This window comes from Typopeltis vanoorti, chromosome 3, assembly GCF_054136105.1.
Source record: "Typopeltis vanoorti isolate ZY-2024b chromosome 3, IOZ_Tvanoo_1.0, whole genome shotgun sequence".
In the NCBI taxonomy this organism is placed as follows: domain Eukaryota; kingdom Metazoa; phylum Arthropoda; class Arachnida; order Uropygi; family Thelyphonidae; genus Typopeltis; species Typopeltis vanoorti.
In genome coordinates this window covers 109,632,501-109,645,996 of record NC_143551.1, presented here as the reverse complement: position 1 = coordinate 109,645,996, position 13,496 = coordinate 109,632,501, and the positions used below count along the sequence as shown (strand labels likewise).

The window sequence follows — 13,496 nt, the reverse complement described above, 5'->3', positions numbered from 1 at the left end:
AACAACAACAAACGTTTTCGGACAGGAATACAAGACTTACCGAACAGTGGTAATAAGGCAAGATGAAGATTATACCGAGGGCCTGTAAATGTATTTGATAAATAAATGTTTGCTTAAGTATAAAGAGCTAATAAGCTTCATTTCGGCAATGAAAACATTATTTAAATTAAAACTATGTGCGATTTAATATCCCCTTAATTTAAGTAATGTTTTCATTGTCGAAATGAAGCTTATTAGCTCTTTATACTTAAGTAACTTAATGGTTGCACCTGTTTTTGGAAACTCGTATAGCAGAGCATATAAGTTCTTTTCGCTATACACTTTGGTATTAATTGGTCTAGCTACTCACTGATGAAGCCTCAAAAAAGGCTGAAACCGGTCTGGGTAGTGACCTCCCTCCATAATGTAATAACAGCATACATTTCCTAGGAAATGTGTTTTACATTATGGAAAATACCTACGAATAGCGATCAGAATTTACCGACTTTGCTGCGAGTCTTCCGGTATTGCATCTCAAGGGTCACTTGCATTTGCTCACGCCAGTGGTCGCCGATACTTCATAGTTTACTATATTCGGCAAGAAACTCTCTGATTCCAATCTTTGAGTTTCTTATCCGGTTTTAAAACTATGTGGGATTTAATATCCCCTTAATTTAAATAATAAATGTTTGGTTTAGCAACAAGAGTCAAGTATATAGAACTTTTGAAATTACCCTCATAACCGATCTGAATTTTTACTCCATACATCCATGTGAAAACGAATTGTCTTTGATAATTTTCTCCACTTTTTAAGATATAATTAGGATGACGCGCGATTTGTCCTTTGCACGGTACCCGGAATTCGCAAGGGATTTTCAATTGAAGGTGAGCACTCCGGTCCCATGGGAAGAGAGTTCTTCATCCCATAAAACAAGCCAACCGAGCGGGATCGCTGAAGTTAATTAATTGTTGCTTCGATCAGAATTTAGAAAAATAAGAATATTGATAATTCTTGTAATTAACTGATATATCTGAGTTCTATTTTGGTGTTAGTGATAATAGATTTTTGATGGGCATGAAATTTTGTTTCCTTTTGTAATATTCCCATTGTACAATATTACGAACACGGTTTTGAAAGGTCATGTTGTTTTTGACAGATGACCTCATTCTTATCTCTCTGTTCGCCGGCAGTTAATATTTCAGAAAAATGGCGTGTCGAAGATGACTGAATGTATGTTCTACAGATCCTAAAGGCGAAATTGTTTGTTTTGGGAATGAAAAACATCTTTCCGCTGAGAACATCACCATGCCTTTCACAACCCAATTTACTTTGGCACCTAAAGGATACTCCTCCCTTTTCCCAGAAGAAAAAACACTGAATCTCCAGGAGAGTATCTCGGAAATTACTTCCAATAGTCGCCGAAATGAAATCAATATTTATTCTTCACTCCCCTGAAGTCCAATCAGCTTTTCGGATTAATTGCTGGACAAAGTAGTAGTCTGATTTGAACAAAACAAGACTCACTGTCTTAATACTGTATTTTTAATTAACTATTAGCTTAGGGCTAGAAAGTGAATTTTTATTGTTTAATGTTTCGGATGTTGGAGTGTGAATATTTAGATTTCTTTAATATGATTTATTTAAAAACAATTTTATTCCGACAAGTTTGCTTTCATCGGTGTCAAGCTGAAGGCATTTGGAGTGCTTCGATTGGGAGTATGCAGACCTGCTAAAACTGGTAATTCTTTTATGCATAATTTACTCAATCTTCGTGAAAGAAATAAAAACAACTTATGCTTTTTTATAATCATTCAGTTAGCTTGCATCCGTTTCTTAAAATCTCTCTCTCTCTCTTTCTATCTTTCTCAGTAAAATATTTTTACTTTGCAAAAATAAATATTTTGCTTATCAACAAAATATGTTTTTATAAGTAAAATAAAAAAAAAACATATTTTCCACACCATTCCAGTTTTTCGATATGCAGCCATTCTCTTCCAAACAGAACCAGCTGCACGTTATTTTGTTAGTGTGACATTAATTGCCTCTCTTGTTTCTACATGGAAGCAACCACCTTTATTACTTAATTAAATCGCTTCGTTAATTAACTTCAATACCGAAGAGATTTCACCTTTGTCACAGTAAGAGACGGTCTCCACCTGCCATGCATCAGTTAAGGTTTTGCATAACAAGCAGAACACAACTTCGTGTAAAGGTCAAGAATGTTCTTGCTCCAGACATTAGGAAGGTTTTAGAAATGCCTCAGTAAATGCATTGTTTCAGGAAGAACAACAAATGGCCGGGAAATGAAATAAATAAAATCTGCTTCACTGATGGAGCTTAACGTGTCAGCCACAATTCACTCAACTGGATAAAAGTTGACGACTGGTATTTTTTTATGCACGTGTCGTTTCTGTCACGGCATCTTTACACATCGTATACGAAACATGAAAGGTTGCCGACGTTGTAGAAAAATTGCCCAACTTCCTCACTCGTTTATCAAGGATGGGAGGAGACTCTCCAAGAAATCATCATCATCCAGGTGGTCTTGGAGGAGCGTTAACATTACCCACAGTAGCTGAGAAACTGCATTGTTTGGCAAACCCCTTCGTCCGAATTGTGTGTCATATTCAACTGCTAAGAAGAGCGGTCAGAAGAATAATTTAGAGCAAACATTTTGCCTGAGTGAATCGTACATCTTCACAATGTGTGTGTCAACGATCGCTTTCCCACTTGATGACCTTGGGTCTGCGATGCACCTGTTAATTGTTTTTATTCTATTTTTAACGTCTTCATTTAACTGCGCCATCCTAAATCGGTGCCTTATCTTGGCTGTTCAGTATAATTATTTTACCCTAATTTTTCGATCGGTTTCAATGCCTTTCACAACTTAAATGAGTTCTCTTCATCATTTATTTGGTTGCCACCATTTCCGCAGCGAATATCGACTTCTTTCGTTTTGTTTTGCTTATTTTTGCTGCTCTTTTTAGAACTTTAAGTTACGCTCAAAGGAAGACGTGTATTCAAGAAATTAAATTAATTTTTCTATCTCTAATTATCTATTCCTAACTAGATGAATTCTCTAATTAGATTACGAGAATCACATTGAAATCTTCATAAATGTTATTCAATACTGTGTCCCCCACCCCCACCCCCAAAAAAAAAAGAAAAGAAGAAAAAAAGAAAGGCCAGTCAGCCAATAATAATGCCGTATTTTCTTTATCATTTACTTCCAAAAAAAAAAAAAAAAAAGATAACATGGCGATCTTGAGAAACTTGTAAGACGAGAAAACTCAACATGAAAAGTCAAATCCGTGAACTCTCTCTTTCCAAAAGATAAAGCTTGCTTGATTATTTTTTTTTTTTAAAGATATTAGTGGATATTATTTCTGAGTTCATTTCACTTTCTTCTAGTTCCGTTAATTGGAATTACATTTAAAAAAAGTTGCCTTATAAATACAGTTGACACTACTGACGTTTCCACTCTGATTGCTTTTCAGTAGATGTCTGCCAATTGTCTGTTAGCAAATGCGTTTAATGAGCACACAGAATTGTCAGTCACGTAACTTGAACAAAAACGTGTCTCGCCCACTTGGCATACGCGCTGCAGCCAGCGCAAACAATGGGAAATTAATCTAGCCAGAGGAGTGAAAACGTTTAAACGCCACGCAGAATAAAAAAAGCGCTATCGTACATTGATATTATTTCGGATACGTGCGAATGTTTTTGTCTTTTCCTTCGGTTATGTCATTCTTATATAAAACAAAATTGTTTTACTCTTAGGCTTTTCTCGTACTGCAACTTAATTTTTTTTTTTTTTTTTTTTTTTTTTATCTTTTCACTCTACAGCTAAGTCTCTGATAAAGGAAATGAAAAATTCAAGTTACAAATGTGTGCTCGTGTTTTAAAATCACAGCAGAAACAATTCTAGCAAGGAGGCTAATTGTGTGTCTTCCCGGTCCGATTTACTTGTCTTGTAGAAGAAAATTCCGTCCATCTCAGTCTGAGACATTATAGACGGGATTTGAACCCTGATTTTTTCCAATGAAAAGGGACCTCATCCATCTAGAGTTTACGGTGGGAATTCTGAAACCGGAAGCTGATATTGAGATTGCGCGCATGTGCAGAATTTGCATAATCCAGTCGACCTGCGGAGTTCAGATCTTCTGTTTACATACTGGTGAGAAGAGTGAACTTAATTTAATTGTGTAATGGTTTCTGGATTGGCTAATGAACAGTTTTACTGATAGTCATCCCTAGAGGAAGAAGATGTGTGACTTTAACTTGAGGTCCAGCTTGGAGTGTGTTTGCATGTGTGGAAGAGAGACGGGGTACATCATCTCATTACGTCAGTTAATTCCCCCCCCCCCCTATATCTCTCTCTCGTTTCCCTCGATCGCCTTAAAATTTTCTTTTGAACTTCTTTTGGATCACCGACCTTTTTTGACATAAACCTATTGCTTTTACAGCGCTCCAAAACTGATTCGTTTTTCACTTATTTTACTGCGGAACTTTTTAGCGCTCCTAAAGAGTTTCGTAGAAATTACATACTCCCTTCAGAAAAAGAGCAGTTGGATTAATTAATCATATTGTCTCTCTCTCTCTCTGTCTCTCTCTCTCTCGAGTTAGTGGGGAAATGTATCCCTTATTACTTCGAATCACTCCCATTTCAGCGTCAACCACTACATATAACTTTCGTGAGCTAACAGCATAATAACGTCTATATTTTCAGATACAGAAGTTAAGCCTTTTTATTTTATGAATATCGAGTGCCTCCAGCACCGTAATTTGGATCCTCGGTATTTAAGACTGCTACACTAGTTTATAATAACTCGCAGTCCAATAATTTAGGATTACAAGAGAGTACATGTCGTTTATTATCCCGTTATTGAATCTTCTCTCACTTTCTGGTTTAGCAATGCACTACTGGATATGTTTATCCTTCTTTTCTGTCAGAAATGCTATCAATAGTTTCCCACTTTTTTTCTGAATACGAGCGAGAGACAGCAGTCATCCATCCGCTGTTGTAAATTTCTTGCCATCTTATTCATTTTTCGCATCTTTCTTGGAACAGTAACTATTATTCGAATAAACTTGCGACGATTCATCTTTTCAACCAAATATTTCCCCAACGCTAAAACGACTAAGCTCTGTAGTATTGCAGTGGATGGACGAGTGGAAAAAGCAGCATTAACCGACTGACTGACTGACTCTATACAATGTGTACTAAATATGCCAGGGAAGTGTTTGCCGAGAACAACTATTTTTTCTTTCTTTCTGAAAACAGAGAAATTGGCAGAACACACACACACACACACACACACACACACACACACACACACACACACACACACACACACACACACACACACACACACACACACACACACACACACACACACACACACACACACACACACACACACACACACAAACCTGTCTTCTTGGCCTTCGCGGATCTACATTATCATAACCAATCATTATCATCTACCATAAATCGACAACGTCTTCGTTTGACATGGACAAGAGCTGTAGGTTCGAATTTATGCTAGGCTCGAATCAATCCCTCTTGCGAAGCATCTGTTATTAGAACTGAGGCACTGATGTTTAGAATGTTCATCCTAAATGGACTGACCCGCTGATGCGCCCAAAAGGAATCCAAAATTATCGTGCTAAATTACTTCATGTGAGTATTTTACTCTTCACAGAGCATCTACTTTAAGCGATAAAAGTCGTGTAAAGCATATTAAACTAGCTTTGTTAATAGACGTGCACAATTAAATAAAAAAGGCATGTCAAATAAACTCTTCACCATGGTAATCACTGAACTAGAAATTATGATCTGTATCTTCACGGCATCTAGAATGTATGAAGAAACAGACTTCACTTCCATAATTGGTTACACTTCTACAGTTACATGTGATTCCATTTTGACGCTCTGTGGTCACTCCTGTACCTTATTGGGTTTTGGGAGTGAAGCCTTCTACTAGAAGAAGTGATAGCTTCACAGATGCCCTTTCGACCAACAGTTAGTAGGGCAATCACAAACATCCATGTCTCTGGCGGGATTCAAACTCTCAGCATGTTGGCTGGAGAGCGGATACGCTAACCACTGGGCTAACCAGGCCGACCTTCACTTCTATTTAGTTATTAAATTATTAAACCTAGATTTCTTCTAGCAAAACGGCATCTTCACAAGTACAAAGCTATGAAATATGTACGAGTACTCAAGACAACCGGAGGAAGGCGAACACAGACTGAGAATAAAATGGCGTAATTTTGCAATCCTAACTGGCGCCCTCTATGGGTGCGGTATGGAGATCTTAATCGTTCAGCAGACGGTCTCATGGTAGACGTGAAGTAGCTATATTTACTTAGGTCAGGAGAATGTTTGTCAAGCTGTGACAAATTCTAAAACAAGTTCTCAGATATTTCTATGTAAATCTATATAATACAGTAGTTTTTCCCAATAAATTAGATGAATTCGTCTGCAATCCTAGAACTGAGGAAGGCTACTGATCATGTCATTGACATAGCTCATCGGATTCAATTGGTCATTGTTTTGATGTGGCATTTGTCATATTAAAATGTTTAAAACAGACATATTGTAAAATTAATTCAACAGGGAAAAGTCAAGATGTAACTGAAGACTTGTCATCAATTTATGATAAAAGAAATCGTTGTTTTTTTTTATTGTTTTCTCTTTTTTTTCCCTCTTTATTTTTGATGGCTATCTTTTGTGTTAGTCAACGCATTGCCACAGAGATTTAAAATAGCTTTCATTAAAAAACCTCAAGGTAAACCATTGCAATACAACCTCATTAAAAGTTATTCGCTATCATTAAAAGAGTACCATAGAGAAAATACAGTTCACGTTCATATTAATTACTAATATATAGCGATGTTCCTCGTATAGATAACTGTTAGATAAACTTTTAATGCTATTATATCATTCGCAGTAAAATCACAGAAAATTACAACTTGGATGGACTTGATAATTACTCGGTGCAAGAGATACGGAGTACAGGAAACCCTTGCTAATTGAACGTGACTGTCAACAAAATTAGACTGCGTTGTTTATAATATGGACCATCAAACATAAATTTCAATCAGTATGAAACAAAATAATGTTAATTTTGATCCAAAATCTAATCGCCGAGTGGTTCTGTTGCTATCAACTTCTACAGTAAAGAACTTTAAAATGTCGCCTGCATCACCTTAGAAAAGTTGGTCTTTATTATCTGTCCGTAGGTCTATTTATATTTAAAATTCAGTTTGAAGAAGTAAAGAAATGCACAGCACAGACATGAAAATCATTTCATATTATGTTAATTGCAAACGTATCACAATTAAGTAATGCTTTCTTTTTTTTTTTTTGTGAGGGGGGGGAGGGCTAAGATTGCAGAGATGCAAGCAGGTCTGATACGATTTCTGGAGAATGTCGAAAGGTAAATCGATGCAATTTTCCAATGTGCGAGATGTAAAAAAAAGTGTTGTGAAATTTTGCTTGTTGTCTTCCTTATGTATGTGCATTCTTTTATTTCATGCATATCTAATCATTTCATGTCACGATCCTCAGCGTGCATATCGTGCGAAGGACCAGGACATTCATTTTGGTTTTTAATGTGAATATTATTCTTCGACCGCGTTCATCGCATGAGAGCTCAGGTTTTCCGTCTACTCCAAGAGAGAGAGAGAGACGTTCCGGAAACACATCGTAGACAAAGTCTAGCCTACGTTCAGTTCACTCACACACCAGGGAATTGATCCCGACTTTTTTCCGCTTTCTTTTTGTTGACGACAGAATTTTTACTTCTGAAACTATTTTATGCATCCGTATGATTTAAAAATGCCCCATACTTGATTTAACAGCCGATAGAATCGATTCATAAAACAAGCACTTCTCAAATAATTTCGGCGACGTGTTCATAATGCAGTTCATCATATTTAGAAGAAACAACAAACAGATTAAAATTGCGTTTTTAAAAATGATATCAAAAAAAGAAATCATCCATGAATATTAACTACAAATCTTCAATTTCTTCTTCAAGACAATAGCTTTATAATCTTCATGCTCGTGTCGAATGTTTAATGTTGATAAGAAGAATGAGATGCCGTCTTCGCCCATAGACAAAACAAACAGAAATCAAACGTCACGAAAATAGCGTTCCTAAAAGTGACCCACAAATAATAAATGGGTTACCCATTATTGGAGCGAGAGATTTATCTATCCCGGTACTTTCCAATAATACTATTTATTGATGAGGACTCATAATCCGTTGTAGCGAAATCAATATCGAGACAATTATGAAGACTTGGTGCGTCGACAAGCCATTCATGAATGGTAATCGCTGAGGAGATACTGCTTCTGTTTCTTTATGGAACAACCATGGTTGAACTGCGATTCTCTTTGTTCAAACGGATTCTCGTCAATTCTTCCAACAGTATGGCTTGCAGTTGAGTGAGACTGAGGTAAGCAGTTGTGTTTTGTATCTTCTGTGTTTATCAGGATATGAAACTCACCGTCCTACTCTCAGAACCTATCTCGAACTCTTTCTTGCTCGATAGATAGTACCATTGACATCCTATAAGATTCATCACTGGAGAATAATGTTGTCATCTTAGCTGTGCATAATTGGAAAGGACTTCACGGTGTGCCTAAAAGATTTTTTTTTTTTTGACACTCCCGTCAACGAAAGTCGGAAACCGATAGCATTATTCGTATTGTGGGTGTGTTAACAGTTAGATAATTTAAGAAACTTATGTAAACCACACGTGCTAATTTTTCATGCTCCTTCAGCTTCCATAATAAGCAATGTGGTAATTTCAACACCGGGAGATGAAATTCGTTTTCTACCTAAAGAATTTTACAAACATCCATGCCATAATTGAATTCAAAGCCACTGCTTGATGATGGTCGGAAAGCGGATACGCTAGCCGCCTGGCCAATGAAGCAGGTTGTAGTACATTGAACTGGTGCATTGAAATCGTTAAATCTCCAGTTTTATGTCGAGGAACTTGCTAGTATAAAATAAATTTCGTTTTTCTTCTCCATAATCGGTGTCTTTATTTATTATTTATTTCTTAGTTCTTGCTGCTCCAATAACATCCTCTCTCTTCTGTTTTTTTCATTCTAAATTTCCATTTTTTTTTTCATGTTGTTTTTGTTTCTTCTCTATGCGGCATTAAAATTATTAACATACGGTTAATATGTTAATGCAGCAAACCTATGTTAATGATTAAGAGAACTACTTGACTAAGGCCTACTTATGTTATCTACTAATATCTTACTGCATAGTTTTTATTTTTTGCGCTTACAGGAAATTATGGCCCTATTAACGAATATACTCCTATGAAACGTGGCTTGCATGTGCTCTACAGGATGTGGGATTTCATGTGATGATGATGATTACTTAAAAGTTCAAACGTGGCCTACAATCATTTAAACGAATAGACTCCAAGCTTTTTTTTTTTTTTTTTTTTTTTTTGGATAAACAGCAGGATATACTATTTCTTTGGCCCCACCGAGTCGAATACTAATTAGAATGGAAATTGATTGTCGCTTTTAATACTAATTTTAATTAAAAAAAACAGACTAATCAGATTTCTGTGAACCGAATTTGTATTTCAGTTTACATTGGAAATGCAAAACACAAACAAGAATACATTTAAATTACGATATTTATTCCATCACTGGCTTTGCAGACTAGATTTAGTTTGCGAGTAGTGTTTTAGAATATCTTAAATCCACGCTCATGTTCAGCTCAGGGTGTTCGCAAAGATCTTGAGCCTGTCATTCTGGAAAAAGAATTCCGGCTTCTAAAAAGTGTGGTTACATTTCAAAAATTGCCAATACATGTTTGCATATTAATAACCACACATACTACTTGTTATAAAATATGATTTGACATTTATTTTATTGTTGGACTCATTAAACTTACTTTTGACTCCGGTGAGAAAAGTAAGTTAATTTCTATTGATAGCATTTTAAGATTGGTGTGCGTGTCTCCACCCGAATACATTTTGTACACATAATTACAGGAGTATATTTATGTGGATCAGCCGACTGTGTGAGTGCGCGCGTGCATGATTGAGTATGTAATGTTGTCTTCATTTCTCCACATATGCATTCTGATCCTGCAGAAAGCAACAAAATGTTTCAAAACTCCTTCTTCTATGGAGCCAAAATGTATTCTTCCCTGGAAAGAACGGAGCTGTTACCCCACCCGCTCCCCACACACTAAAATAAAAAATCATTTAGTACTTTTTTAATACTTCCCGAAGAGAGAGAGAGAGAGAGAGAGAGAGAGAGAGAGAGAGAGATCCCACAGGAACTGCTCTCCCCACGAAAACGTGTTCCGGGCATGCTCTCTCACCTCTTCCTCCGAAGCACTTTATTGGATTACTCCATTACACGGCGACATTGCTGTCTGCAGTCTCATTGGAAGAATCCCAAAACTTTGCGTTGGGAATTACGGCATGTCATAATCCATCCACTCGCGTTACGGAAGTGACCGAGAAAGAAGTATTTCTGTATAAAGAAGAAAGTAGGCGGTGTTAAAGATGCTCATCAGGAGTGGGTTGGTCTCTCTTCATGCCACATTCTTAATGAAAACCTACCGCAGAGGTTAACTGTAATTAGTGGGTTAGGTTCATCAACTAATAAGTGATTTCAATTATTGTCGTTGTTTAACTGTTCATCCAGAGAGAAAATATTATATTTAGATATAAAAAAAAAAAGAAAAAGAAAAAGAGATTAGTTAGATGTTAATTTGTTTCCAGTTATTAATCTGGCGATCCCTTACTTTTCTGATGAACGAATTCATATTGTTCTTTTCGTTATGAATTACAGCAATGAAAGAATGTTAGACGGTAACTGTGAGTCAAAGTAAAGGTTAGATACCCCAGAAATCCCGCCTCTTTGTCAAATTATTTCAGGCTTCCAATGAGCAGGATAACAGTATCACACCCGGCGATAAAATTCATCTATCTGCCTAAAGATAAGCATCAACATGCACGGTCTGATTCGAATTCATAGTCTGCCGGTTATAAAGCGGATACTACTCGGCTACCCAGGCTCACAAGAGAATATATATATATATATATAAGTTATTTTTAAGTTTTTAATTTAAGAAGAAGAACTGTAAAAAAATTGTGTTTACAGTAGACTAAAAATGGGAAAAAAAGTAAATGACAAAATAAAGGTACGAGTGGATTTTGTGATCGTTAACCTAGGATAATATAAACACAGGGGTCCAAAGTTTTTATAATAATGCGTAATACTTAAAATGTTGATGGAGAAGCAACTGAGCTATTCCCAAGCTAGCTCGATTTCTCTAATCACTTGCAGGTATAAATCTCAGTATTCCGCTAATAAAGTGTGGGATGAAATTAATATCAATTATAGTCATTACGATAAATACCATATTAATAACCATACCATATGATTTTTTAATGTATTTTTTTAACCATGAGGGTGAAAGGAGTGAATTTCCGTTGCACTTTTCACTACAATTAAAACGAAGATTACATTACGAAAACTACAGAACAAAAAACCTGCTCTTTCATTTAATAAATATATATTTGCTTTTCTAGTGGTCCCTGCGGTCATGGAACCAGCACTTTCCCGGAAAAAGAAACATCCTGAAATTGCATATCGAACTAACGAAGTTATCAAGTATGAATACGAACAACCTGGCGATTCCACCGATTCCTTGGATACCGTTACGAATTCGCATCTTCCAACCAGGGATCATTTAGACTTTCGGGCTCGGGTAAGTTTTATTGTTATTGTACTTTACGTAGATTCTTAATCGAGGATGGAAAATATGAAAAGACTTAAAAATTAATGCAAATTATGTAAACTTTATCAAAGATGTCACGAATTGTCAAAACTATTAATTGAATTCGGAACTTCGTTGGAATAATCCTCGACCTATCAACATTTAGAAGAAAGCCAAATAATCTTGAGTAATGAACCGAAATCACATATACGCACTGAAGATTGGCAGAATTCTGCGAATGACGGTCATACTTCTCTGTTCGTGTCTTTTCCAGATGTGTCCAATATTTATAAATTCCAAAAATCGCTGTGCCGACCGTGGCGTGTAGGCAGCCAGCGGTTTCTAAATCCCGTCGGTACGAGTTTGCCCAACACTGCAAGTACGTAGTTCGCACTATCAGCCAGTGTCTATCTACCTAATAAGAGTGACTGATCTACAAAAAAGATCTGCAAAAAAATATCTCGCAAAACAGGCTTGAGGAATTGGTTGGCTAACCTCCCTTCTCGTCATGGTTTCAAACTACCGACAGCTAAACCTCCACTGGGAGACCTTTGAGGTGGAAAATAATTACAACTCAGTTTAGAGTGTCATAATAATCTTTTAGTTATAATCATGGAGTCAGCTCTGTGTTTCAATTTTTTGGCATTTTTTTTTAATAAAAAATGTATTTATCAGACATTGTTGTGCTTTTTTTATCCCCTTTAGTAGTAGCAGTTTTCAAATGGTTTTCTTCAAGTATTCAAAGAAAATAGAGTATATCGCGTTTTAGTGCGAGGATATTTAAAAAAAACCTCTACGAGAATTTTTTTTTTTTTTTTCAGTTTCTTAGCAGCAGTTCTAAACTTAAAATAATTACTTGTGGTCTATTTATAGTTCTAGCAAATGATAAAATCAGTGAAACTAGAATAAATATTTTTTTTAAATGCTGTATTAGAAGCAAGTATTATTTATTTCGCATTCTTTATCACCATTAATAACATCAAAAGAGTGTAATTGGCAACCAAATCACTCCAAAAATCCAATTTAATTCTAAGCTTAATTTAGCTATTTTTTATTTCATTTATAGAATGGAGATGGTGATGACTAAAACGCTCACAAAATTCACTGACTGTGAATGTTCATGACAGTGAGAGAGAGAGAGAGAGAGAGAGAGAGAGAGAGAAAACACTTCCCATAATTAACACGCTAAGATCCAATGAGAGAAAATTATACAAAAAACTAAAAACTTCCATCATAAAAAAGGATTTTTTTTTACACCTCATGTAATTTTTCCTTATCTTGGGAAAATTACTTGATGATTTTATTTTTACTCATGACAAGATCTACCGCATCCGCTTATGGGTTATTAACCCTCACTCATGGAAAACAACAGCTGTACGTATGAGTTCAGATGATGAAGAAGTTTAGGGACAGAATAAGAATAAATTCCGTATTGAAATGCTTCTGGCAATACGGTTAAAATTACAAGGTTAATAGTTACCGATGGATTACTGCTCCCAACAGTTATTTCTAAAGTCATATTCCGGCATATGATGCTGTCGAATCGGTCGAGGATTATAGACTTTAAAGGGAAGAATTTGAAATGTGAGCGTCTAGTTTTGAGGGGGATAAAAATGATCACGACACTGCAGACTCAAATTTATAAGCATTATTGGAGGTAAGTGGAGTTTGTAAACACCAAACAGGAAACCTAGAACAGCAATCCTGGATTTTCTCGTACGTCACGCAAGGTACTA

General features: G+C 36.0%; 1 protein-coding gene across 5 annotated transcripts in view; it reads left to right on the top strand.

Annotated features, from left to right (window-relative positions):
- LOC150108461 (uncharacterized) overlaps positions 1–13,496 on the top strand; it is a 591,316-nt gene that overhangs the window by 85,925 nt on the left and 491,895 nt on the right. For all 5 annotated transcript variants that reach the window (XM_090415866.1, XM_090415867.1, XM_090415862.1 and 2 more), the window contains exon 2: positions 11,573–11,751. In XM_090415866.1, the coding sequence (XP_090271992.1) occupies positions 11,573–11,751 (179 nt within the window). The remainder of the gene's footprint in view (positions 1–11,572; positions 11,752–13,496) is intronic.